The following is a 27,696-nucleotide window of genomic DNA, read 5'->3' as shown; positions in this document are numbered from 1 at the left end:
GCAGAAGGCCCATTCGTGTACCCTTGATGATTGCACGACAAAATGCTTTACGCCTCGCCTGGGCCCGGAAAAACCGACATTGGAGTGTTGATGACTGAGAACATATTGCCTGATCCTGGTCGGATGAGTCTCATTTCAAATTTTATCGAGCGGATGGACTTGTACGGGTATGGAGGCAACCGCATGGACCCATGGCTCCTACGTGTCAGCAGCGGGACTGTTCAAGCTCTTGGAGGCAATGTAATGGTGTGGGGCGTGTGCAGTTGGAGTGATATCGGACCCCTGATACGTCTAGATACAGGTGACACTTAGATACCTGCCTCATCTCCTGCATCCATTCATGCCTGTTGTGCATACCAACGGACTTGGGCAATTCCCGCAGGACAATGCAACACCCCGCACGTCCAGAATTGCTACATAGTTACTCCAGAAACACTCTTCTGAGTTTAAACACTTCCGCTGGCCACCAAACACCCCAGAGACATGAACATTATTGAGCGTATCTTGGATGCCTCGCAACGTGCTGTTCAGAAGAGATCTCCACCCCTCGTACTCTTACGGATTTACGGTAGCCCTGCAGGATTCATGGTGTCATTTCCCCCCAGCACTAATTCAGACATTAGTCGAGTCCATGTCAAGCCGTGTTGCGGCACTTCTGCGTGCTCGCGGGGACCCTACGCGATATTAGGCAGGTGTACCAGTTTCATTGGTTCTTCAGTGTATGTATTATTTGCTTTATTTCTATGATATGTTGTAGATCAGTAGTTCCCAGTCTCGGGGTAATAACCCCCTGAGCGGTAAAATGAACTTTTCTAAGAGGCAAAAAAATAAACGATTCAATTCTGTTTCAGCCACGAAACTAAATTATTTTCAAAAGATCATTACTATGATCATAATTTTGTAAGACTCCAATATTCATTTTTTTTTATTTATGAATTTGGCCAGCTATGGACCGCATACAACTTAAGACTTATGGTGTTTCTTTTTCTTCCGTTCTTCCCAGTACTTCTTCATTTTCTCGCCAACTGCTCGTCTCTGCTCATCTGTCCACACTCTCTTGGGTCGAGGTTTTGGCTCATCTTCTTCATATTTGGCGTTTTCTATCGGTAGCCTGAAGTGATTCCTGTAACACCTATTTTGTTGGCGTCTATCTTTACTGCTTCTATCCATCCTACAGTTTTTTTTCAGCTTACTAACGTAATTAAAAATTTTCTTTGTAATCCGTGTTTCTTCCATTCTTTTTAAATGTCCATAAAATTTTAGCCTTCTCTTCCTCATTGTATCTGTGATATTTTCTGTATTTTTGTATAGGTCTTCATTTCTCCTTTTAATCCACCTATTATCTTTGTTTTTCTCAGGACCTAGAACGTTTTTTAGTATTTTTCTCTCTCTTTTTACTAGTTCTCTTAATTCAACTTTCTTATTCAATGTTAGGCACTCTATTCCATACGTTGCTTGTGTCCTAATAACTGAATTATAATGTTTAATGTTCGCTTGTATGGATATTGATTTCTTATTGTAGTAGTTTTGTGTTAATTAATATTCATTATATAAGTTATCAAATATTACTTTTCCTCAATTAGTAGCACACAGTTTTTCTCAGTTAGTCTACCCACTGCACACATATGTTGTGCTTTTTCCCGTACATCGTTGATGATAAAAGTGAGGCATATATGTAACAAATGCTAAATATATCCAGAAAATGTCTCCTCCAAGTTGTAGATAGTACCTGCAGCAGTACAGAAATTCCTTCATTACTCGCTACGAAACAAATAAATGAATTAAATGACAGACGACACAGCAGTAACTACATAAGGGCTACTGTAGTGCTGTGCACACAGTTATTATATGACTGGTTATAGACAAAGCATAAACATCCAGAAGTCGTCTAATTTCTGCCAATTCAGAAGAACGGAGTGCAGCAATGAAGTGATTTGCGAACAGTAAGTACAGTGCACATATCTGAACTTGATTGACTTTAAATATGGTTGCAGTGTGCAGGTCAAGCAAGTGCTGCAATGGAGGGGAGTAATGCAGGGGAAGCATGTTTTGTAACAAGTATCTACTCTCATTGTGGGTAGTTAGCTTTCTTTTCTGAGAAGGAGTTGTGGGTAGCACTTGCGATCCAGCACTAATTCCTTCGTCATTCATTCTAACACACAACAAATACACACACACACACACACACACACACACACACACACACACACACACAAACTAAATATCATTCGTCTTTCATCATTTTAAAAATAATAGAGTTACAAGAAAAGTCTTTCATTCTACAGTTTAATTAGGTCCTAATGTTGGTGATGGGAAGGGGGCAACAGATCGCGTGGGTAGGGGATGGCGGTGAGGGGGGGGGGGCGGGGGAAGGGTGGCGGTATTAGCTAATGCCTGATTGCACACAGGGACAATGGCCTTAGAAAGGTTGGGAACCACTGTTCCACATCCTCAAGAATATTCTTACCATCTGTTGATCGATATATACACTACTGGCCATTAAACTTGCTACACCACGAAGATGACGTGCTACAGACGCGAAGTTTAACCGACAGGAAGAAGATGCTGTGATTTGCAAATGATTAGCTTTTCAGAGCATTCACACAAGGTTGACGCCGGTGGCGACACTTACAACGTGCTGACATGAGGGAAGTTTCCAACCGATTTCTCATACACAAACAGCAGTTGACCGACGTTGCCTGGTGAAACGTTGTTGTGATGCCTCGTGTAAGGAGGAGAAGTGCGTAGCATCATCCGACCTTGATAAAGGTCCGGTTGTAGCCTATCGCGATTGCGCTTTATCGTATCACGACATTGCTGCTCGCGTTGGTCGAGATCCAATGACTGTTAGCAGAATATGGAATCGGTGGGTTCAGCAGGGTAATGCGGAACGCCGTGCTGGATCCCAACTGCCTCGTATCACTAGCAGTCGAGATGACAGGCATCTTATCCGCATGGCTGTAACGGATCGTGCAGCCACGTCTCGATCCCTGAGCCAACAGATGGGGACGTTTGCAAGATAACAACCATCTGCACGAACAGTTCGACGACGTTTGCAGCAGCATGGACTATCAGCTCGGAGACCATGGCTGCGGTTACCCTTGACGCTGCATCACAGACAGAAGCGCCTGCGATGGTGTACTCAACGACGAACCTGGGTGCACGAATGGCAAAACGTCATTTTTTCGGATGAATCCAGGTTCTGTTTACAGTATCATGATGGTCGCATCCGTGTTTGGCGACATCGCGGTGTACGCACATTGGAAGCGTGTATTCGTCATCGCCATACTGGCGTACCACCCAGCGTGATGGTATGGGGTGCCATTGGTTACACGTCTCGGTCACCTCTTGTTCGCATTGACGGCACTTTGAACAGTGGACGTTACGTTTCAGATGTGTTACGACCCGTGGCTCTACCCTTCATTCGATCCCTGCGAAACCCTACATTTCAGCAGGATAATGCACGACCGAATGTTGCAGGTCCTGTACAGGCCTTTCTGGATATAGAAAATGTTCGACTGCTGCCCTGGCCAGCACTTTCTCCAGATCTCTCACCAATTGAAAACGTCTGGTCAATGGTGGCCGAGCAACTGGCTCGTCACAATACGCCAGTCACTACTCTTGATGAACTGTGGTATCGTGTTGAAGGTGCATGGGCAGCTGTACCTGTACACGCCATCCAAGCTCTGTTTGACTCAATGCACTACGGCCAGAGGTGGTTGTTCTGGGTACTGATTTCTCAGGATATATGCACCCAAATTGCGTGAAAATGTAATCACATGTCAGTTCTAGTATAATATATTTGTTCAATGAATACTCGTTTATCATCTGCATTTCTTCTTGGTGTAGCAATTTTAATGACCAGTAGTGTATTATATATTAATCAGTCAATCTAAGCCAAGTAAGAATAAAAATGAAAGGCATCTATCGTTTTAGACCAGCTCCTAATTTTTTTCCTATTATTGTACAGACATAGCTTCAGTTTCAATGAGACTATTTAAATTCGCACTGCAGCGATAGGTATATTGTGACGCTACACACATTGTGTTGTTGCAGTTAATCGAAGTGATGGGAGACGTGCACGATGGAGTGGCAGACACATGCATCCAGTACTATGAGCGCTTCCGCAGGCAGACGTACGTCACCCCCAAGTCTTTCTTGTCGTTCTTGGACGGATACCAGAAGATCTACACGGGACGCAGGGAGAACATCGAGATGATGGCGTCTCGCATGAACACGGGGCTCGGAAAGTTGGTGGAGGCAGCGGCAAGCGTCGACCTGCTACGCAAAGACCTAGAGGTAACGTTTTCTCATCGGACACCTCCTTTCGTTTACGTTTTCGTCCACACCTGCATCTATATGCACATGTGTACTCCGAAAGCCGCGCAGTGGCTGGCAAAAGTTACATTGCACCAAATTATTTGTTTTCTATTGAATTCGCGTTATGAGGAAGAGGGAAAATGGGCTATATAACTCGATACATGCTCTAACATCACCCCCTTTGGTACACTCAAAATCCCTGCCTGAGATATTCGATGTAGTCAGCAGAAATTTGGTACAGTCTATCGAATACCGATTCTGTAAATTTATATGACAGGGCTTTGCGAGAAAAACATCGCCTTTGCTTACACTTAAGTTCACCCAGCATCTCTGCTATACTTCCGCATGGAGTATAGCGACTTAATACGATCTCAGCAGCGCTTGTTTCAATTAGTTCGATGCCCGCATTCTTGCATACTTGATAAGAACTCCAAACTCTGAAACAGCTGAGCTAGTGTCTTGTATGGGATTTCATTTACAAGTGCACTACTTTTTCCCAGAAATTTCCAACAAATTTTACGTATAAGTTCCGTTTCATGTAGCTTCTTAGTGTTACCCCACACAATTAAACTGTGTGACAGACTCAAATGTTCACCACTCATCGTGCAATTGCACACTGTTGAGTTCTTTCCCTTCGTTAAGTGCATTACGTCACATTTTTCCACATTTAGAGTGAGCTTCCTTTCACCGAGTGGAAATGTTGTCCAAGTCTTCTTGCATTTTAAAATCATCTTCCAACGACAATACATCTCTGTATACAATCACTTTGAGACCGAATACACGATAGTGCTGCTAATCCTATCAGATGAACTAACCCCCCCCCCCCCCCTCTCCACAACCCGCCCGCAGTTTAAAATTCTTTAACTTTCATTCTTTTTTGCATGCTGGATGACACAGCTTTTGGTTAGTGCTTCACATTGATAGCCTCAAGTTTTCTTACTTCTTTGTGACACTCAAAATCTTTCACCGAATCAAGATTATCTAGAAACGACGACTCATTTTCTGCTAACACCCGAAACAGATTATCTTACTGATGCTGTGTTGCTTGTATTCTTTGAAGTTCCTTTATGTGCATGTGTTCTGTTTAACTGACTGTAAGGTCAGTCGTCACGCTGTTTCTTTAATACCCGGTTGTGAGTTACTGTGAGGCCGATTTTATGCTGTTTACAGTCATGAAAGATTACATATGATTTTATAAAGATCTTGTAACTTCCAGGACTTTCAATACTTTTGTCTTCTACAGATATTGTAGGATGATTCACGGTTTCCACATACTTCTTCTAACAGCTCAGATTTTTATTTTTGGTCCAGTTCGTCGACTCCATTGTTCACCGAATGTTTACTTCTCTAAGCCTTGGGTTCAGTTGTCCTAGTCTCTTTGCCAATCAAAAACTTCAACATGTTTAACAATCATTGTAGCCTATAATTCTTCAAATACTGCTTCTTCCTCATTACAATTCAACTCAGTGAACAGTACGTTATTTGCATCATAAGTAAAAGCTACTACTTATCGATGACAGTACCTGAATATTCTTCCTCGCTGCACTATCCTGTATCATCTTCCCTATCTCTGGCATATTTCTTCGTCAATATCTACTCTACATTCTCTCTATTGGACCATAGCTTTAGAGATCCCAGCCTACTACACTTTTTAAACTCTTCTGCTTCCTTTAGCCTGATACTATCCTCGCAACCTCCTTCATACTTTTTTTGTGTGCATCTTTCAGGAAATATTTCTATCTCATCCCTTTTTGGATATTTTACGCTCATGTATTTATTTATTCACTAACTAATAGCTTTTCTTTGAAAAGCATCTTTCTTTCCTATATAAACCTTGACACCGAGAACTGAAATTAAGATTGGTGAGTCCGTAATTAGCGATGATACTCCCAGACCGTGCAAGCGAGATTAGTAAAAGGTTAACACTTAACAAGGGGAGGCCGCCAATTGTGAAATTCAGATTCGATTCATACTGCGCATAATAAAAGCTCATGGCCAGAGGTGTAATGTGGCAAAGCAGCAAGATGCACTTCTCAGCCGTTGTCGAGAAAATCGACAGTTAAACGAAACCGTTGCAGTGAAATACTCTCTACGATTAATAATTTTCTACAGCGTCGTGGCGCAGCGGTAAGCGCTCGCGTTCGTAATCCGAAGGTCGCCGGATCGAATCTCGCGCCATGCAACTTTTTTTTTATTAGTTTTTTGTAATTCAAATATATATATATATATATATATACTATTAATGAATTGCTTATGCATGTTGGTGAAGGCGGATCGCTCTCCAATTGTACCGCCTCCATTTTTCCCTTTTTTTTTAACAGGGTGTACCAAAGCTCTCCCGTCCGCACTGATTTTCGACGATGTTATAAGTTGCGCTAGGGACCGCATCTACCTTCTTTCGAAGTTAGCACGCAACTATGCTGTTATGCGGCGGCTCGTTTCGGCCCATTCAACATCTGTCCTTCAAGTGTAACGAGCGAGTAACGGAGTTTATATTTCATACCTGCCACAGCAAATTTGTGTTCGTGGTGTCTCTATTCTAATTCGAACGTTTGACTTACGCTATACGTATTCGTTTCGGAATATCGTTTCTACGTCTTCCGTTAACTATACGTGGATAACATTATGAAGATAATTAATATCATTTGTGAAATACAACTTTGTTTGCGGAAAACATAATGATGTTCGAAGTCGCCAGTTTTTCCACGACAAACGACTTTCAACAACTTATTATATGCATAATTGTTGCAACTGATTGCCTGGAATTATATATATATATATATTTGAAAAAAAAAAAACAAATACTAAAAAAAAAGTTTGCATGGCGCGAAATTCGATCCGGCGACCTTCGGATTACGAACCCGAGCGCTTACCGCTGCGCCACGACGCTGTAGAAAATTATTAATCGTAGAGAGTATTTCACTGCAACGGTTTCGTTTAACTGTCGATTTTCTCGACAACGGCTGAGAAGTGCATCTTGGTGCTTTGCCACATTACACCTCTGGCCATGAGCTTTTATTATGCGCAGTATGAATCGAATCTGAATTTCACAATTGGCGGCCTCCCCTTGTTAGATCAATATACGTGACAACATCCTTCAACAAGAACGTGGCTGTGGCAGTGATTCGGCTGGGCCTGGCAGTGAACAGTATGATTTCCAACCTGTGCATTTTACAACTCATTAGTCAATAAAAGTCGTTGAGTACCATGTACTCTACTCCGCCTCACCTTCCACTTCTGTACGTATCCCCTGCATGTACCTCCCAGCAATGAATCAAGTTGCTCTATGCCCCAAGTTCTTCGAACATCTCAATAATCGTCTCCCTACAGAACCCCTCATTCTTACAATTCCACACGTTCCATGCCCTGCCATAAGGGACGTAAAATGGGATGTAGCCGACAATGTAAACATTTATTTAAAAAAATCATTACAGCCACAGTTATGAACGTGCAGATCCGAAATTTTGCTGTGTAAATAAAAAGAGCTGTATTTTAATGGAAAATTACAGTAAAAGACCCAGGATTAATATTTTGCCGAAAACATGGATTTTTAATTTTTTATTGTCTTTTTATAAAAAGCCGTGACTCGGATTCTAGTGGTGTAACGAATTTAAAAAATTTACTGTAGGTTCCTAAGAAGTTTATAACACGACTGAACTACAATCATTGAAATATTAAAAATTTTATTATTTGAAGAGTTCTGAATTTTACATATTCAAAATTAAGTTTTTTCCTACGTATAATCCTATAAATCAAAATGAAATAGAAGGATTTTATATTTTTTACTTCCAATGAGACAACAACATGTTTCAAATAACTCCTGAATATTTCATAGCATTAGCGCATATAGTTTTTGAGAAAAGGCTTCTAATATTGCAAAAAATGTAAAACGGAGAAAGTGCGATTGAAAGATTTTCTTCTTATATTTCTATATGTAATAAACCTATCTCAATTTTAAAATCCTACATACTGATGTTCCTCATCCTCCAACTTTTTCTTCTTTCCCCTTCGAATTTGCCGGGCCTGTATTTTTGCTAAGACAGTGATCTGCCAGCTTTCTTGACCCTGCTCTCATCGATGGTGTAACATGCCTTTTTTGTAGTAAACACACCTGGATTTACACCAACTCTCCCCTGCACTTCAATTCTGCCATTATTTCTCTAGTTAAAACATAAAAATTCATCACAGACACCTGTTTTTAGTACATAATGTCCACAGTATGTCCTTTTTGAACACCTAATCCATATTAAAATTACCTACGGCTTTCATTCGCATTTTGTATTTTGCCATGAAGACACTCCTCAACAAATCAGAGTTTGCAAGATGTCTGATTACGTGCTTCATTGCATTTATCACAGGTTCTGACAGTGAGTGTTTATGTGAACAGATTTCCTTTACTACTTGCAGCAATAGTCTTTTGTGCACAGTTTATGCATCGGTCTTTGGTCGGTGAATAACATGCAAAAGTAAACTGCCCACAGTGGACGCTTCATTGCCTCTAAATTGTTTGTATTTTTCCTTCTAGCTCTCCCAAAATGTGACTGAAGAGAATCAATTTCTTTAATAGTTCCTCCTTGTTCTTCTCCATCCTCAGGCGTTCCACATTTCTACTCTTTCAGCAACTGACGAAACATATCATTAAGCGTCTTTTGGGTGTGGCCATCGCATTCTAACTTTCGTATTGGAGTATTTTATGGTTTATTATCTATAACAGCTTTGAAAAAAAGAAGAGTCCCCACTACCATTTCCCAAATGTCTGAAAAGATGAAAGCGGCTGCGAGTGCTGAGTTTAATATCTTAAAAGCATTTTAGATTTTGACATCAAGATAAAATTTATGCAAAAAATAGATTAATCTCTGTAGATTAGGAAACTAATATTCATGAAAAACCGATTTTTTGAGCCCAAATCCATTACATCCACCCTTAACTGACAACTTTTCCTGATCCAGAAACATTCAAATTTAGTTAGCCTTCGAACCAGTTGTAGTCTGTTTTCTGTACCCTTCTGAATTAAGGATCTGTTAAGTTCTGTTACCCACACCGAACTCCGAAATTTATATACGTTTGCGTGCTACCCTGTTAACATAGCTACCATCTTGAAAGATGGGAATGTCTACAGCTTACTTACCATGAGGATGTAGAAGAAAGGGGACCACTTGGTCACCGAGAATGCTGAAATAAATATCCTTGTTCTTATTCATGGTAACCTAAACAAATGAGCCCAATTCAGATACTAAAAACCCCACAAACCATCATAAAGCCAAGTCTGACCTGAACTACGGGTACAAATTCTACACAGTGCAGGTTAAACGCCTCGTGGTCCGTCGACGCACGTACTATTTTAAAAGAGGCAAAATCGCGACTCGCTAGACCTCCGGTGAGTTACTGTCCAAATTGTGTTGTTTGTCACATTGAAGAGATGCATCTTTATGAATCACTGTGAGCAATGGCCTTGTACGAGCTACCCGACTCCAAATGTCCAATAAAAGAGTTCCTTTCGAATACCCGCTCAGAAAGTGGTCACAACTGGACTGTATTTACTGACAGCAACAATTCCTATCAAATCTCATCCCTGTTGGTTGAGGGTCTCTTTATTATCCCTACATGCGTTGATACACTGACATATCAAGCAACTGTATTCATAATATCGCCATGGCACATCCAAACACGATAACTCTAACCAGCGTCCAAACACGGTAACTCTAGCCATAGGCATGTCCAAACTCGATAGCTCTAGCCATGGACAGCTCCAAACATGATAGCTGTGATCCATGCACAAGTCCAAACACGATAGCTTTGACCATGTACACGTCCACACTCGATAGGTCTGGCTATGGGCTCGTCCAAACACAATAGCAATGGCCATGGAAAAGTCCAACACGATCGCTTTGCCTATGGTCACATCCAAACAGGAGAGCTCTGGCATGGACACATCCAAACACGATAGCTCTGGCATTGGGCACGTCCAAACGCAATAGCTCTGGCTATGGACACACCCAAACACGATAGCTTTGGCCATGGACACAAACACGTCAACTCGGGCCATGGACAGATCCAGATTCAAGAGCTCTGGCCACGGGACCTCCAAACAGAATAGCTCTGCCTATGGCCACGTCCAAACACAATAGCTCTAACCATGGGCACATCCATACATAATAGCTCTGGCAGCAGACACATCCAAACACGATGGTTCCTTTCTAGCTTTGTTTCAGATCTCCACATCGACCCATCTTACTGTGCTGATCCCATACAGTCGATCCGTATATGCGTAGCACTTCTTTGCCATGATCTACGTCAGCAGTGAAGCCTCACGTGTCCACCTGGTACCACTTCTGCATTGGCTACAGCAATCCAAAGTGACCAGTGGGCTCGATTCATGGGGGTGACAAATATTTGTACAGCGTGCTTAAGAGCGTCCGACCACCACCAAAGAATCACATATTAGCCCCAGTTCACACAATGCATCGTGCTGCGCAGGTGATGGAGGTGGAGATCAAGAAGGCGTCGGCACGCGCCGAAGAGGTGCTGGTCGTAGTGACAGCGTCCGCAGAGGCTGCGGAGGTGGTCAAAGCGGAGGTGCAGGTAGTGAAGGACCGCGCTCAGGCGCTCGTCGACGTCATCGCCGTGGACAAGGCAGAGGCCGACAAGAAACTAGTAGCAGCCATGCCTGCGCTGGAGGCAGCCGAGGCAGCTCTGCTCACCATTAAGGTGAGTATCATTAACGGTGTATTTGTTTACTATAATAATTAACAGTCTTGGTTGGGTATCTACATATATAGAAAGATTGCATACGTAAAGGTGTAGGCGGTGGGCTAGTATATTCAGTTAATATTTTTTGTGTGTATTCGTATTTAGCTGTATAAGTTTTGCGTCTCTGAGGCAGACATATAGAAACATGGATAGCCGCCAAACAGCCACACTTCGGTTGTGGTGTATATTAGAACAGTCACTGTAACTCTAGTATACGAAGTGTGATCAAAAAGCAAAGGGAATTTCTTAATTTCGCGGGATTTATACATCCAATTTTCAAATTTTTTTTAGCTTGTTGGTACACATGTTCTTGTTGTAAGTTTGCATTTTCAGCTATTTTGAATATTTAGTTTATTGGTGACAGTCGACAAGGTTATACGTATTTTCGAGTGCTTGGAGAATTTTTATTTTCGAAAAAGATGAATCAAAGAATCTGCATTAAATTTTGCTTGAAAAATAAACTACAGTAACGCATTCGAAATGTTGACTATGGTTCAAATGGCTCTAAGCACTATGGGACTTAACTGCTGAGGTCATCAGTCCCCTAGAACTTAGAACTACTAAAACCTAACTAACCTAAGGACGTCACACACATCCATGCCCGAGGCAGGATTCGAACCTGCGACCGTAGCGGTCGCGCAGTTCCAAACTGTAGCGCCTAGAACCGCTCGGCCACTCCGGCCGGCTTGTTGACTATGGCTTTTGGTGAATCTACTATGCGGAAGACAAGAATATACGAGTTGTATAAACGTTTCATAGAGGATCGAGAAGACAGTGAAGGCTGTGACTGCCCTGGACACCCTAGCACATCAGTTACTGACGACTATGTGGAAGAAGTAAAGAAAATGGCACTGGAAAATCGCCGTATCACCGTCAGAGAGGTTGCTGATGATGTCGGCATATCCTTAGGCTCAAGCCAAGCAATTTTTTTCTGCTTCGCGAAAGCATGATACGTGGAGCAGCGAAGTTTGTCCAGAAATTGTTAAATTTCGACCAAAAATTACGTCGCTCATAAATTGGTCAATGAAGTCGACAACCATCCAGATCTTCTAAAGAAGGTTATAACAGCTGACGAAGCATGGGTATACGGGTATGACGTCGAAACCAAGGCCCAATCATGCCAATGGAAACTGCCTGAAGAGCCAGGACCAAGAAAAATTCGACGATTTTAATAACATATGAAGGTTCTTCTCACTGTTTCTTCGATTGCAATATCGAACAGGCAACATGAGTTCCTGGCTTATGGCAGTACGGTCAATAAGGAATACTACTTGGAAGTTACGCGCCGTTGCATGAGAGAGTTCGAAGAAAACGACCAGAATTGTGGCAAAACGACTCGTGGAAATTGCAACACGACATTTGCTACCGCTCACACCTCAACGCTTGTTCGTTTTTTGTTGGCAAAAAACAAAACTGATATAATGCCTGACCCACCGTATTCGCCGGACCTGTTCCCCTGCGACTTCTTCTATTCCCGAGGCTGAAGAGAACCGTGATAGGACGTCGTTTTGCAACCACCGATGAGAAAAAACAGAACTGCTGAAGGACCTGAACACCATAATGAAAACTGAGTTGCAGAAGTGCTTCCAAGATTGAAAAAGCGCTGGCATAAATGTGTTATATCTGAGGGGGATTATTTTGAAGCGGAAAAAGTTGATGTTGATGACTAAATAAAGATTCTTTCAGAAAAACAAAAATTCCCGTTGCTTTTGATCACACGTCGTCTGTACTCGTATTTTGTAGGGCGTAGCACACCTTCCTATCTCGTACGCTAACACGGTGCACTTTACTGGCTCCCATACACGACCAAACAATTTGTCAAATTTTACAGGTTTGTCAGACATCTGACCGTAAGCAGGGCTGTTTGACGTGTTTGAGAGAACTTTTATTGACGATAGATTTGACAAGATGGCGGACATTGTGCTGATGTCTCGCCGCGGATATTTAGCAAACAAATGTTTTACTACAGTTTGTCTTATTATATCGTAAGTTTCCAAAACTGTGGAAACTACGGTCAAGGATAGAAGCAAAATATCACTGGCAGTTACCAAAATGGTAGAGGTGTTGCGTTTTCCCAGTCATATATTACGTGGGAGGGGGTTAAGAAGAAAATTAGTGTTCTACGCACAACATACAAGCAGGGATTGAATAAAATTTTAAAAATCGTAGCTCTCCGGTTCTTCCATAGACGATATATATGTTTCCACGTTGTGACATTTTCATAAACTCTCATTTTTAGTAGATGAGAATAAATTTTCGCATATCTTACGTATGTCTAGTTTTTCAATGTGAGAGCGAAGTAACTTGATTATTAAAAGTATGACTGTCCATTCGGAGGAAGTTGATATAATTATCAGATTCTGTGTGTAATATTTCCTTTAGCAGATTCTTGAATTTCAACGATTCCTTGGATCTCTCTTCCTTGTTTTCTTTTTCTTCTTTAAACACAGTGCTAAATTCAATGCAAAAAAATGTTTTGTCTCAATTGGTAGCCACTCCCACTAGTTTCAAAATACTTGACGACGCGAACAGCGTCTGTTTCAAAGTTGTTGCTACGTGTACGGGTTTGTATGATAAACCCGTGGGTAGAAATGAGCGAATTTGACAAACAAGTTTGGTAGTGGACGGAGGCCTTAAGCCGTACGAGCATATTTGCTCTCATTGGTGGCTTAGTTTTGTTAAGTGGTTTACTTCTTACAATGCCTGATACACCCAACATTTTTCTATGGCTCTTCTTCTTCCAGTACCTGATATAGCCAAAAATTTTCTATCTGTAATATCGTGCAAGAGAGGTCTTCTTTACAAGATGTGTTAATTACTGTTATCTTCCGACTTCCAACAACAGTAAAGATAGAGTTATGTTCACCCATTCCCTATCAACATTATTTTTTGAGATTTTGTCTCTCCACGACATTTTATCCGTTTTTCTACAGACTAACATCTCGTGACTTTCTAAATATTGCCTTAACCTATTCTTCCGCACATAGTTTGTGCCATAGAGAGCAAAACTCTACATCTAATAGTTTACTGTCTGCTTTCGCTAATCTGTTCTGAGCCTATTTGCCCGTAGCGTTTTCATCTGAATGTAGCATTTGCAATAGCAATCCTTAAAATTTTTGTAAATTTTGTTAACAGTTTCAATAACTCTCCCTACGATTCCAAACTAGGCAACAGAAATGTCGCACACATTTGCCTGTATGCCACTGCACTACTTTTGCTACAGCAAGAGCTTTTCTACATCTTGACTACCTTTGGATATGTATAAACAATGCTCTGTCTCTAATCGGTGATGAAATATAACATATTTTCATATCTTCTGATACCTGTTTTCTGTTGTATTTTATAGCCTTTGAAAATGACGGAATGTCGAAACGTTTAAGGTGATTTTGGAAATGTGGTCTAGACATCAGAAAAGTTATTTAATAAATAATTATACCCTCCGAAACAATGTGCTATATGACTAACTATAAACGGTCAAAATATGCGAGAAGTTTATGTTGAGCTGACATGCATCTCTGCAGGCATCGTATGTTATAATAAGAATGTAATTTTCAAGAGATTGTCGACGAAATCCGCTTTGTATAAGTATTTATTTTATCATCAGCCAGGTTATCTGGAATTTAGTGTACTGCTGACATCAACCCTCACATAAAACGAGATGTACCTATCGACAGGACGATATATGGTGGTGATAAGTACCCCTTAACTTTCTGTAGTATCGTCTTCTGCATTTGTAAACATTGACGATGCGCTACACTGATTTTATTGTACCTCCATCGTGTTTGTCAACTGTAAATATGACTGCTTATGGCAGCATTTGTAGACTTAGAGAAAGCTTTCGACAATGTTGACTGGTATACTCTCTTTCAAATTCTGAAGGTGGCAGGGGTAAAATACATGGGGCAAACGGCTATTTACAATTTGTACAAAACACCAGATGGCAGTTATAAGAGTCGAGGGGCATGAATGGGAAGCAGTGGTTGTTAAGGGAGTGAAAAAGGTTGTAGCCTATCCCCGATGTTATTCAATCAGTATATTGAGCAAGCAGTAAAGGAAACAAAAGAAAAATTTGGAGCAGGAATTAAAATCCATGGAGAAGAAATTAAAACTTTGAGGTTCGCCGATTAGGTTGTAATTCTGTCAGAGACAGCAAAGGACCTGGAAGAGCAGCTGAATGGAATGGACAGTGTCTTGAAAGGAGGATATAAGATGAACATCAACAAAAGCAAAACGAGGATAATGGAATGTAGTCGAATTAAATCGGGTGATGCTGAGGATATTAGATTAGGAATGAGTTTTGCTATTTGGGGAGAGGATATAAAATGTAGACTGGCAATGGCAAGGAAGGCGTTTCTGAAGAAGAGAAATTTGTTAACATCGAGTATAGATTTAGGTGTCAGGAAGTCTTTTCTGCATGTATTAGTATGGAGTGTAGCCATGTATGGAGGTGAAACGTGGACAATAAATAGTTTAGACAACAAGAGAATAGAAGTTTTCGAAATGTGGTGCTATAGGAGAATGCTGAAGATTAGATGGGTAGATCACGTAACTAATGAGGAGTTATTGAATAGAATTAGGGAGAAGAGGAGTTTGTGGCATAACTTCACTAGAAGAAGGGATCGCTTGGTAGGGCACATTCTGAGGCATCAAGGGATCGCCAATTTAGTATTGGAGGGCAGCGAGGAGGGTAAAAATCGTGGATGGAGACCAAGAGATGAATACGCTAAACAGATTCAGAAGGATGTAGGTTGCAGTAGGTACTGGGAGATGAAGAAGCTTGCACAGGATAGAGTAGCATGGAGAGCTGCATCAAACCAGTCTCTGGACTGAAGACCACAACAACAACAACGGCAGATATTAGTCAAACATAGATCTGGCAGTAGAATAAATTGGTCAGTATTTTAATGCAAATGGCGACATTAGAACGACACTTATTCAAGTGACATTCACATCATTTAGATAAAATTAGGGAAGCGCGTTTGTCTTTGTTTTAAGGAAACGTGTCATTTTTTATGGTTTAATCTTTAATGAAATGTTGACTAATATGTTAGAATAAATTTAAAAAATGTTTTATTGTAAATTTTTATTGGAAGATACAAAAAGGTTGGTTTCTGTTAAATAAATCATTGTATCACTTTGGTAGAAAAAAATACTGAAATTATAGTTGCATTACATCGAAGCACTGAAGAGCCTAGGAGGTAATCAAACTTAACCATCCCCCATTACGGAAGCTAGCATGTTTTCATCGTCCTGGACCTCATCACCCCTTCCTCTCCTGCATACATGCGGAATTGATATGTAAAACATATGATGAACTAGTGGAACAAATTTAAGAATTTTTTTATGTCTTCCAATTTTTTTACATCTTTCCTACTTTAGCGTGTGCAGGTATGTAGTTTCGGAGGCTTATTAGAAATGCCTGCAAATCTGTCTCATTAGATTTGAAGTCAATCGCTTTATACTTTTTTTCTGTGTAGTAATCATTGTAATGCATAAGGATTGACCCCTATAAGAATGTTATTTTTCGCGTTTGTGATATCTTTGCGTCCCCTCCGAAAACAGCTTGGTAGTCTTTGTAGTGATCTGAAAGGCTTTCAAAATCCAGGAACGTGTCAGTCATATCTCGAACTATGAAAGACTCATACTTCGGCAGCCCTGCACGAGGTCCATCCATGCCTGACACGTGCAGATGTCTGTCCTCTTCTTTTGCGCCTATTTTGACTTTTATATAATAAGTTACACGAACTCCAGACTATAAGCCACACTCAAAATGATGTGTTCGACTTGGATCTCTTCAGCTTTTGCATTAAGTCATAGTCATAACTTGATGCCATAACTATCCAAAGGTTGTTTTTCACTTGGATCAGTGTGGCAGGATGTATTTTTCAAAGTAAGACGTTCTTACAGAAGACGGTGCTTTTTGCGCATGAATCAGTGTAGCATAAAAATTTATATATTCTCCCATGCATCAATGCGAAAAGCTCTAATAATGAAAACTGTCATTTGGGTCAGTGTGGCTGCACTGTACCCATAAGACGTTCTTCCAGCAAACCGTGCAAAGTGAACAATATTAATGAAAGTACACTACAGAAGTTCAAACTAGTGTTAAGAAATAAATTAAACTCACTACAGCTTTTATAACTGCCTTTTCATCTTGTGTACGTTCTCTCCGTGAAATCGCACAATTTTTATGTCGGATATAATATTTTTATATTATTTCGTGACTGTCGGAATCTCCTTTCCTTTGTCCTTTCATAAACGTTACTAAATTTTTAAATCTGTTTAACAGTTCATTATTTCACACTTTTCACTGTTGTTATTTAACCCATGAAAGCCGACATGTTGGTGTTGATGTGACAGGCCGGTGACATCGCCACGGTGAGGAAGCTGGGCAAACCTCCGTACCTCATCACACTCATCATGGACGCCGTGCTGATCCTCTTCCAAAAGAAGCTTGACCCAGTCAAGCCTGACATGGAGAAGCAGTTCCTCGTACCATCCTGGGCCGAATCCCTCAAGTGCATGGCAGACTCGCGCTTTCTGTTTAACCTGCAAAACTTTCCCAAAGACAGGATCAATGCCGAGGTAAGATGAATAGTTCTCCTGTCGCATTTCGGACAAAGAGTGAAAACTATCCCTCATTGTTAATGGATTCGTTGGGACAGGTTGTGAAATTTGGCGTTATGCTCGTAAATTTACACTCAATGGCCAAAAATGATGGGGAGGCAAAGGGTCACGTGTCGCTTGTTGGCTGCTGAAGCCTGCACGCTGCAGTTTTCTCTGTATATTTCTAGTAATCTCACCGACAAAAAATTAGTCACTCCTAGAAAAATCATTACAACCAGCGTTTAATACCGTAAAGTCCACCCCTGCACTTGATAACCGCCTGGATTCGGTTAGGAAGAGAGTCCACGAGTTTGGATAGGTACATCGCATGCAGATTAAGCCACTCGCTGAGGATTTGATAGCGCAGTCCCACCAAATTGCGGCGATGATGTCGGCGTTTCATCTGCTGTTCCGACATGTCCCTCAGCTTTTCTATGTGGTTCAAGTCAGGTGATTTTTGTAGGCCAATCGAGTTGTAACAGTGAGGATACAGATACTACAAAGTCAGCATACAGATGTTGACTGAAAGCCAAGACCTGATCATTAGAATGTTTAAATCTAGATGCTGGTTCATGTTAGTTGTCACCTCAATGAGCTGGCCCACTTCATGATAAGAAAAGCACACGCAATACATCTCAGACCCACCTACGGCTTGGACCTGACCTTCAGGATGAAATGCTTCATTTGGCTTTCGGTGCACTCAACGACATGCGTTATTTGAATATAGACAGAAACGTGATCGTCAGACCACAATACATTCCGCCAGTTAGCTGCTATCCTCATATGACGGTTTCTAGCTCACTGAAGGCACGCAGCTTTATGTACCAATGTGAGCAATGACCTCTTGCAAGGTGAGCGGCTCCAAACGTTCATTGCATGTAGTTCCGTCGCAATGTTTGCTCGCTAATAGGTGAGCTTGGACATTCACTGCTTGCAGTAATTTCTGTCGGGTTTGGAAAAGATTTTGATTCACAAGCCCTGAAACGCGTCTCCGGGTGTCTCCCAGTCAGGATCTTTTTCCGACCGCAATTCTGAAATCGTGTTTCGTGGTGGTCACGTGCCTTACATCACCGCTTGTAGACACACTGAACAGTCCGCCACGAAACACCGACAAATCCAGCAAGTTCACACACCTTTTGACCATCGACACGGCCAAAGTCGACTACCCCTTTTTGACACTCTGTCACGTCCTTACATTTACCCATGTTTTACGTACAATGTTCGCTTGAAACATAAACGTCTCACTGATCGCTGTTTCCTTATGCTCACGTAGTGGCAGCACGTGACTTTATCGCTGCGTCATCTGTAAAGGCATAAATATTCATCTGTGCCTGCGCCATAGGGTGACTGACTTTTTGTCCTGTAAGCTTATAAATGGGTTCCTGACACCCAAGGTTCGAATCGCAACAATCTCATGCACAGCAGATCGTCGATCGCTCCGTATGGTTCTGGGGTGACGATGTGACGTCCGCTTGTCGAACACTTATGCTGTGCACTGTGAAAGTTTATGCGTGCGGAACCATCATCTCTGCAATGTTGAAGACACATATTGCATTGATTATCATCCCATTTTCAAAGTGGGTTAACTCATGTCGGACTACCGTGTTCACTACAAACACATCTGTATCAGGCTGCCCAGATATCGTGTCTACATTCGCGCTATACGCCGCATGCATCTGCAAAGTTCCAGCATTGTACAAGAGACATCTATAAATAGGATTACCCTTTACCACGACATTTAGCCCCTTAGTTTTAAACGAAGCTTGACCCGCACTGATTGCATTTCACGACTGTAAAACATTTTGCCATTATTGCCTTTATTACATCACGAACATATGCTTCAACAAATATTACTGAAGAGTTCTATTCCGACAGGAAGTGTTGCACACATGCACATAATACAAAGGAAGTAAGAAACGGATATTACGCCCCGTAGACGATGTGGTCGTTAGCGATGGAGCACAAGCTCGAATAAGTCAACTATTGGGTCGGAAATCGGCCGTCTCATTTTCAAAGAAATCGTTCCGGCATTCGTCTTAAGAGGGCACATACATGAAACGCAAACTCTCGTGTTATCAAAGACTGTGCCTAAAATATTAAAGACAAAAAAGTAAAATTTAATGTGGTGGATAGTAATAATTAATGTAATTTTTAATTCAGTTTTCAAAACTCATAAACTGTTAAACCAATCATGCCAAAGATGAAACACTTAATGTCTACATAAACTAATATACTCGTACGTAAGCAGTTTTGAATATATTTTTAAGAAAAGTCATTTATAACAGTTTACACCGTTTTGGGAGGAATTGGTATAAACAAAACATTTGAAAATTTAGCGCTCTCTATCTCTCTCTCTATCTCTGTGTGTGTGTGTGTGTGTGTGTGTGTGTGTGTGTGTGGTGTGTGTGTGTGGGTGGGTGGGTGGGTGGGTGGGTGGGTGGGTGGCTGGGTGGCTGGGTGGGTGGGTGGGTGTGTGTGGGTGTGGGTGTTGTACGGTAAGAAACGTGTCTATCAGATATGAAGGAATTTGTCACACATTTCGCAAGAAAGAGGTACGGAAGTGTCACAAAATGTGGTTTTCGGGAAAATGGCTTTAAAAATTAAGCATATTTCTTCAACTGTAGCTTCTCAGAATTTTCCAGACCGTACTGAATATCCCCTTTGTCCTCGACACTTCCCTTATAATTGTCTTTCTTTGTCTTATTTTCTCTGCTAGGTCCTGAACAGAAATTTCAACTCTGGACTCTCGACGACGGTCAATTTCCTCAAGAATGGTCAGAGTGAATGCACCAGTCCTGAAGCCCAAACGCTGAAACGTTTTCACTCTCCCTGTGTTCCCATTATTAAATACAATTACAGCATCATATGTTGCAAGTTTTACAACTGTAGATAATGAAAATGTTGTCTTGGAGCAAAGTTTCCAGATGAGCGCATTCAGAGACTCATTTGGATTTTCGGTTTTGAGTTTTACCATAAACACACTTCCTTAGTAGGTCAATATTTGCAGGAACCTAAATGTGGGCTAGACAACATTCATTACAGGGATGCATTTCTTGTCAGTGTAGAAATAGTTGTTCCATAGACAGAAGGGGACTGGTGCATGGCCGCAAGACATCGAACAACTTACATTTCTTTTTCAACATTTCCCATACGATTTCGAGAATCAAAGTTTGGGAAATAGTTGTCAATAAATTTTACTACTAAATGCAACAAAATCGAAAAATTTAATTTTTGGTCAATTTTTCGCACTTCCCCAGTTTAGTGGTTTATGGAAAGTACAGAAAATGTGTATCTGCATGACCACAGATGAATACAGATTCTCGCGAATCAATTCCAGTTTTTGAACCATAAGTAAATACACACATCAAAAAAAGTTTTCCATCACCTCGGTTCCGAGAGTTCCTGAACCTGTACAAATAATTGGAATAGAGATCAACATAAGCATCATTTCCGCCCTTTTTATTGCTCATGACAACCACACAATCCATGCTCTACCACCATACAGCGTGACCTTCAGAGTTGGTGGTCCAGACTGCTTTACACACTGGTACCTCTGATACCCAGTACCACGTCCTCTTCCATTGATGCATGCCTGTATTCATCGTGGCATACTATCCACAAGTTCATTAAGGCGGCGTCCAGATTGTCCCGCTCCTCAACGGCGATTCGGCTTGGATCCCTCAGACTGGTTGGTTGGTCACGTCGTCCATAAACAGCCCTTTTCAATCTATCCCAGGCATGTTCGATAGGGTTCATGTCTGGAGAATATGCTGACCACTCTAGTCAAGTGATGTCGTTATCCTGAAGGAAGTCATTCACAAGATGTGCATTGTCGCCCATGAAGACGAATGCCTCGCCAATATGCTGCTGATATGGTTGCACTATCGGTCGGAGGATGGCTTTCACGTATTGTAAACCGTTACGGAGCCTTCCATAACCACCAGCGGCGTACATCGGCCCCATATAATGCCACCCCAAAACAGCAGGGAACCTCCATATTGCTGCACTCGTTGCATAGTGTGTCTAAGGCGTTCAGGCTAACTGGGTTGCCTCCAAACACGTCTCCGACGATTGTCTGGTTGAAGGCATATGCGACATTCATTGGTGAAGAAAACGTGGTGCCAGTCCTGAGCGGTCCATTCGGCATGTTGTGGGGCCCATTTGTACCGTGCTGCCTGGTGTTGTGGTTGCAAAGATGGACCTCGCCATGTGCTGTGGCCTTCTCCACCAGACATCGCGGCGCCTAGAGTATCAGCAACCAAACCGACAGCCTGCAGCCGCGGGTTGCCCGCCTCGCAGGCACACCAAAGCACTACACAACCGACAGGCAATATTGATGAACAGCCACAACAACAACCACAACAACAACACCACAGCAAAGACACCAGCGGCCACCAGGGGCAACTACCGGCCCACATAAACATAAGGAAGAGGTCGCTGCAGATCCCGGAACTATTTTCACACGTCAAACCTCTTGATGGAAAATAGTTCCGAGGTACTCATCCGCCGGCGCTCCGCCGCACATCGGCAGTTCATCGACCGTCAGCAGACATGCATAGCTGCCACCCTGGCAGCCCGACTTGGATCTTTTCGCTGATCTCTGGATTAGGCTTGGTATATCGGAGAACTCTCTGGCGGAGACTAGTAGGAAATTATTTCAGTTGTTTTCTATATTATTCTTGTATGTAGTTGTGATTCGAAGATGGATCACTGTTTTGTGTTGGTGTTATACTTGGAGGATTTGTTTTGGTTAATTGAACAGTCCAATAAATTGTTTTCGGACTTTGATCGTTAGTTTCTTCTGCTTACGCAGACATAGCACCATGGACATCGGGAGTGAAGATGCACATCATGCAGCCTATTGCGCACAGTTTGAGTCATAACAACGTCCTGTGGCTGCACGAAAAGCATTATAGAACATGGTGGTGTTGTCAGGGTTCCTCCGAGCCATAATCCGCAGGTAACGGTCATCCACTGCAGTAGTAGCCCTAGGGCGGCCTGAGTGAGGCATGTCATCGACAGTTCCTGTGTCTCTGTATCTCCTCCATGTCCGAACAACATCGCTCTAGTTCGGTATGGGACGCCTGGACACTTCCCTTGTCGAGTGGCCTTCCTGGCACAAAGTGACAATGCGGACGCGATCGAACCGCGGTACTGACCGTCTAGGCGTGGTTGAACTACAGACAACACGAGCCGCATACCTCTTTCCTGGTGGAATGACTGGGACTGATCAGCTGTCGGACCCCCTCCGTCTAACAGGCGCTGCTCAATCATGGTTGTTTACATCTTTAGGCGGGTTTAGTGACGTCTCTGAACAGTCAAAGGGACTGTGTCTGTGATACAATACTCACAGTCAACGTCTATCTTCAGGAGTTTTGGGAACCAGGGTGATGCAAAACGTTTTTTGCTGTGTTTATACAACAAGAATCACGACCCACCCTCGCAGCTTTGGCTCATTCAGTGGATCATTTTCCCGCAAAAGTTCCCAGGTTCGAATCCTGGTCCAGCACACAGTTTTAGTCAGTGAAAGAGTTTCAGACCAGTGTGCACTCCGCTGCAGAGTAAAAATTCTTTCTATAAACATATAAGGATATTCCACGTAATCGTCCAAAACAAATACAAATGTAGATGGAAAAATTGATCAAAACCGTGAAGTGTTTGTTCATTTAATGCAAATTTTCGTTTTCTTTCACACAGTTCGTTCCCTTGTGAGCAGCAGCCTGACAGCAGTCGTGACTACAGACAGAAGGACCTAGAAGTTGATACGGGAGGGAAACCAAGTTCCATTGTATTGTCCAGACGGAAGGGATGGCTTCCAGAATAAGCTTTTGCTCCAAAGACGCAGGTATCTGCACGATAAAAGCTAGCCGAAGGGGAATGTCAAACTGACTATGAACAGCATATGGAATTCTCAAACAGCAGGATAAACTAACTCAAGAGATTACAGTAACACTGTTAGATAGATCAGATTTACTTTCATTCCAATTGATCCGTAGTGAGGAGGTCCTCCAGGATGTGGAACATGAAGAAAAACAACAATACATGACAAACATTTACAACTAAAACAAATAAGCTAATGTACCATTCCACAGGTCCCAAGTGGAATGATAGTCATTTTTTAATGAACACCATATGAAAGAGTCATTTTACAAATACTAATGCACTGAATTTAAAATAAAAAAGTTTATTTATTTATAAGGTAATAAACATGTAATAGAACTACTATAATAGTTATTTACAATGAACACATTACTGCACTGAAATGGTGCAGAAGTTAGATTGTACTTACACACACACACACAAATTTTCAATGAACACATTACTGCACTGAAATTGTGCAGAAGTTGTATTGTACTTATATACAAATCAGTTGGTTTTACTGAGAAATTCATCAATGGAGTAGAAGGAGCTGGCCACCAATAAATCCTTTAGGCTTCTCTTAAACTGAATTTCATTGGTTGTTAAGCTTTTTATGGCTCCTGGCAAGTTATTGAAAATGTGTGTTCCTGAATAATGCACACCTTTTTGTACAAGACTAAGTGACTTTAAATCCTTGTGAAGATTATTCTTATTTTTGTATTGATTCCATGAATTGAGCTGATGGTTTGAAAAGGTGATATGTTTTTAATGACAAATTTCATTAAGGAATAAATATATTGGAAAGCAGTAGTTAGAACCCCTAGTTCCCTAAACAGGCTTCTGCAAGATGTTCTTGAGTTCACACCACATATGACTCTTACTGCACGTTTTTGTGCCCGGAAAACTTTAGCTTGGCTTGATGAATTACCACAAAAAATAATCCCATATGATATTATGGAATAAAAGTAAGCATAGTATGCCAGCTTTTTCATTTTTATATCCCCTATGCCTGACAAAATTCGCATTGCAAACAGAGATTTGTTAAGAAGCTTCAGCAGTTCTGTGGTGTGCTCCTCCCAGCTGAATTTATTATCAAGCTGTAATCCCAAGAATTTAACACTGTCCACTTCTTCTATCTTCTTGTCATCATATGTTAGACATATACTTGTGGGACACTCCTTACAAGTTCTGAACTGCATGTAGTGTGTTTTTTCAAAGTTTAATGACAAAAAATTGGCTAGGAACCAGTGATTAATGTCCACAAATATTTTATTGGCTGATCTTTCTAAGACTACACTTGATTTGCTATTCATTGCAATGTTTGTATCATCGGCAAACAAAACGAACTTGGCATCTGGTAATGTTACTGATGAAAGGTCATTGATATACACAAGAAAAAGTAAGAGCCCCAAAATGGAACCTTGTGGGACCCCACATGCAATTAGTTCCCAGTTGGATGATGCCTGATAGCTTGATACATGTCTCTTTCCTAATAACACCCTTTGTTTCCTGCCAGAGATATAAGATTTGAACCATTTTGCAGCATTTCCTGTTACACTATAATATTCTAATTTACTTAAAAGGATATTGTGATTTACATAGTCAAATGCCTTTGACAGATCACAAAATATACCAGTTGCCTGCAATTTTTTGTCTAATGAATTAAGCACATTTTCACTGTAAGTGTAGATAGCCTTCTCAATATCAGAACCTTTTAGAAATCCAAACTGTGACTTTGACAGTATGTTATTTGAGATAAGATGGTTATAAAGCCGACTGAACATTACTTTTTCGAAAATTTTTGAGAATGCTGGCAACAGTGAAATTGGACGGAAATTTGATGCTATTTCTTTATCTCCCTTCTTAACAGTGGCTTAACTTCAGCATATTTCAGTCATTCAGGAAATATTCCACTGATAAACGACTGGTTACACAGGTAGCTTAATATGTTACTTAGATCAGAATCACATTCTTTAATTAATAGGAAAGTGCCACATGCGTGCAGTTTTCAGGGTGCGAAAAAGATAACTTCGATTGATGAGACAAAGAAACTGATTAGTTATATAGTTATTAGTGTCAGTGGTATTGAGAAACAGCAGAAATCTCTGAACAAAGCTTTAGGCCCTGAGGAAATCCTTGCGCCAGGCCCAAAGGAAATCCTTAACAGATTCTGTATAGAATTTACGTCTGAGTTACAGCGTATTTTCACCTTACAGATAAGGTGTAGATACCGAACTAAAAACTGTGCCCTGTAGTCGGAAGAAAGCACAGGTCACATGCATCTATCTACAAGTAGATTCTTTGAACATATTTTGAGGTCAACCAGCTTGGATTCTGAGAACATCGGTCACGTGAAACCTAGCTGTTCTCACAACACGTCTTGAAATCTTAGATCAATGCAGTCACATTCATACCGTATTTCTTTACTTCCAAAATCATTAAACGCAGTATAATTATTAATGAAAATACGATCTTATGAGGTATCAAAAGAAACTTGTGACTGAGGTGAGGATTTCTTAGTGGTAGTGATGAGACGATAGACTGTTTTTAACAATCGATTGGTCAGTCCATTGTTTTCTCGTGCGGTCGGTTTTTTCAGTTGAATGAAACAACAGAATGAAACTAGCCTCAGTGGCCATGTTGAAACTTCTTTATCTATTTTTTTTTTACTTAAATTGCAATAACTGAGGAGGTGAAACTTCTACGTTATTTAATTCTGAATCTCCTGAGTGAAACTGACGTTCTGTCACTTTGCTTGTCTTTATCGTTTCAACACTGACCTACAGAATTTGCCCTGACAAACGGAGCTGAAACTTCTCCTATTCGTTCATTGCCCACAATATTCAAGGATAACGCGATCTGAATGCTTTAAAATTAACTCAAAAGAATGGCCCTGAATTAGAAGAAATCCTGACAATAACCCATACATTTCATAAGTCACTTACTTCACAGAAAATCATCATTACACGAACTAAAGCAATACAGCAAGCATCAATACAGACAGCTAAATAAAAAGATTCTAACTGCTGTAGGCTCTTAACTGTTAATAGGCATGTGACAACCAGTTCGAAAAATTAGATAATCGTCAGTAATTTCATTATCATTTTACATTAAATCTCCCTAACGGCACACGTCTAGACCGTCCACTCGCGCTAATACTTCAGACCTCTAACACTGCTAATTATTAACTTGTAATCTCCATCTCTCCTGACTATTCACTTCAAACTTCCATCACAGCTGGCTATTCCAACTGCAAGTGCGACCAGTCACAGTGTCTCTTACAGAGGGTGCACAGCGCTGTCAGAGATTTTAATATAGTCTATAGCGCTGCCAACACACAAACACATAAACAGGCTACTTACAATGTCTGCTATATGAATATTTTCACTCATTCGCCGGGTTTTAGTGATTTTACATACATACTTTTTCAGCCTTTTCAGTTACTCATGAACCATGACTATGGTTGACAACTTTATTTGTAGGTGAAGTATCTTATTCAAGGAGATCTGAATAAAAAGTACATCTTTAAAAATAAAGTATATCAAAATGTATGTATTTACGTAGACAAATACGAATTTTCGTACTTGTGGCATTAAATATCAATTTTTGGTTGGTTTTAAAATTGTCACACTCAGATATTTGCGTGGATTGACTGATTGATTGATTGATATTGGTGTCGTGGTCATTCTACGTTTCTGCATTCTGCGAAGTATTCAGTTTCCTTTTCTGAAGATTTACATCAAGTCTCCAATCTTTGCACTAATTTTAAACCATATCAAGATATGACGTATACTTGTGGAGCTTTTTCCATACAATTTTACATTATACATAATATCTCTGCAAAAGTTTTAGGTTAACATTATCTGCCAGGTCTTTAACAGACAATATGAACAGCAAGGGTCTCAACATACAGTACTTTCCTGGCGTACTCTTTATATAATAAAATAAGCTACAGCATACCTACTACGTAGTGACGGGAACAACCGAATGAAAACAATCAACTGATTCAGTTGTTGGAACACAATCCACTCATTCGGCTGTAGTTATACAAATCGGTTGAGTTAGTCATTCATTCTTTTGAGTGAAACCAGTCTGTGGTAGCAACTGCATAAAAACAATCGTTCAGTTGGTCAGACTACTATTTCGCTCTTTTGAATGCAA

The 27,696-nt window shown here is 41.0% G+C and overlaps 1 protein-coding gene across 1 annotated transcript in view; it reads left to right on the top strand.

Moving 5' to 3' along the window:
- Positions 1 to 27,696, top strand: part of LOC126456197 (dynein axonemal heavy chain 8-like) — a 503,569-nt gene that overhangs the window by 246,755 nt on the left and 229,118 nt on the right. Inside the window, exons 24-26 of the mRNA XM_050091951.1 lie at positions 4,057 to 4,299; positions 10,798 to 11,028; positions 17,431 to 17,655. Of these exons, the coding sequence (XP_049947908.1) occupies positions 4,057 to 4,299; positions 10,798 to 11,028; positions 17,431 to 17,655 (699 nt within the window). The remainder of the gene's footprint in view (positions 1 to 4,056; positions 4,300 to 10,797; positions 11,029 to 17,430; positions 17,656 to 27,696) is intronic.

Source organism: Schistocerca serialis, chromosome 2, assembly GCF_023864345.2.
Source record: "Schistocerca serialis cubense isolate TAMUIC-IGC-003099 chromosome 2, iqSchSeri2.2, whole genome shotgun sequence".
NCBI classification, from domain to species: domain Eukaryota; kingdom Metazoa; phylum Arthropoda; class Insecta; order Orthoptera; family Acrididae; genus Schistocerca; species Schistocerca serialis.
Note: the sequence above shows the minus strand (reverse complement) of the source record. Positions and strands in the feature narration are given on the sequence as shown.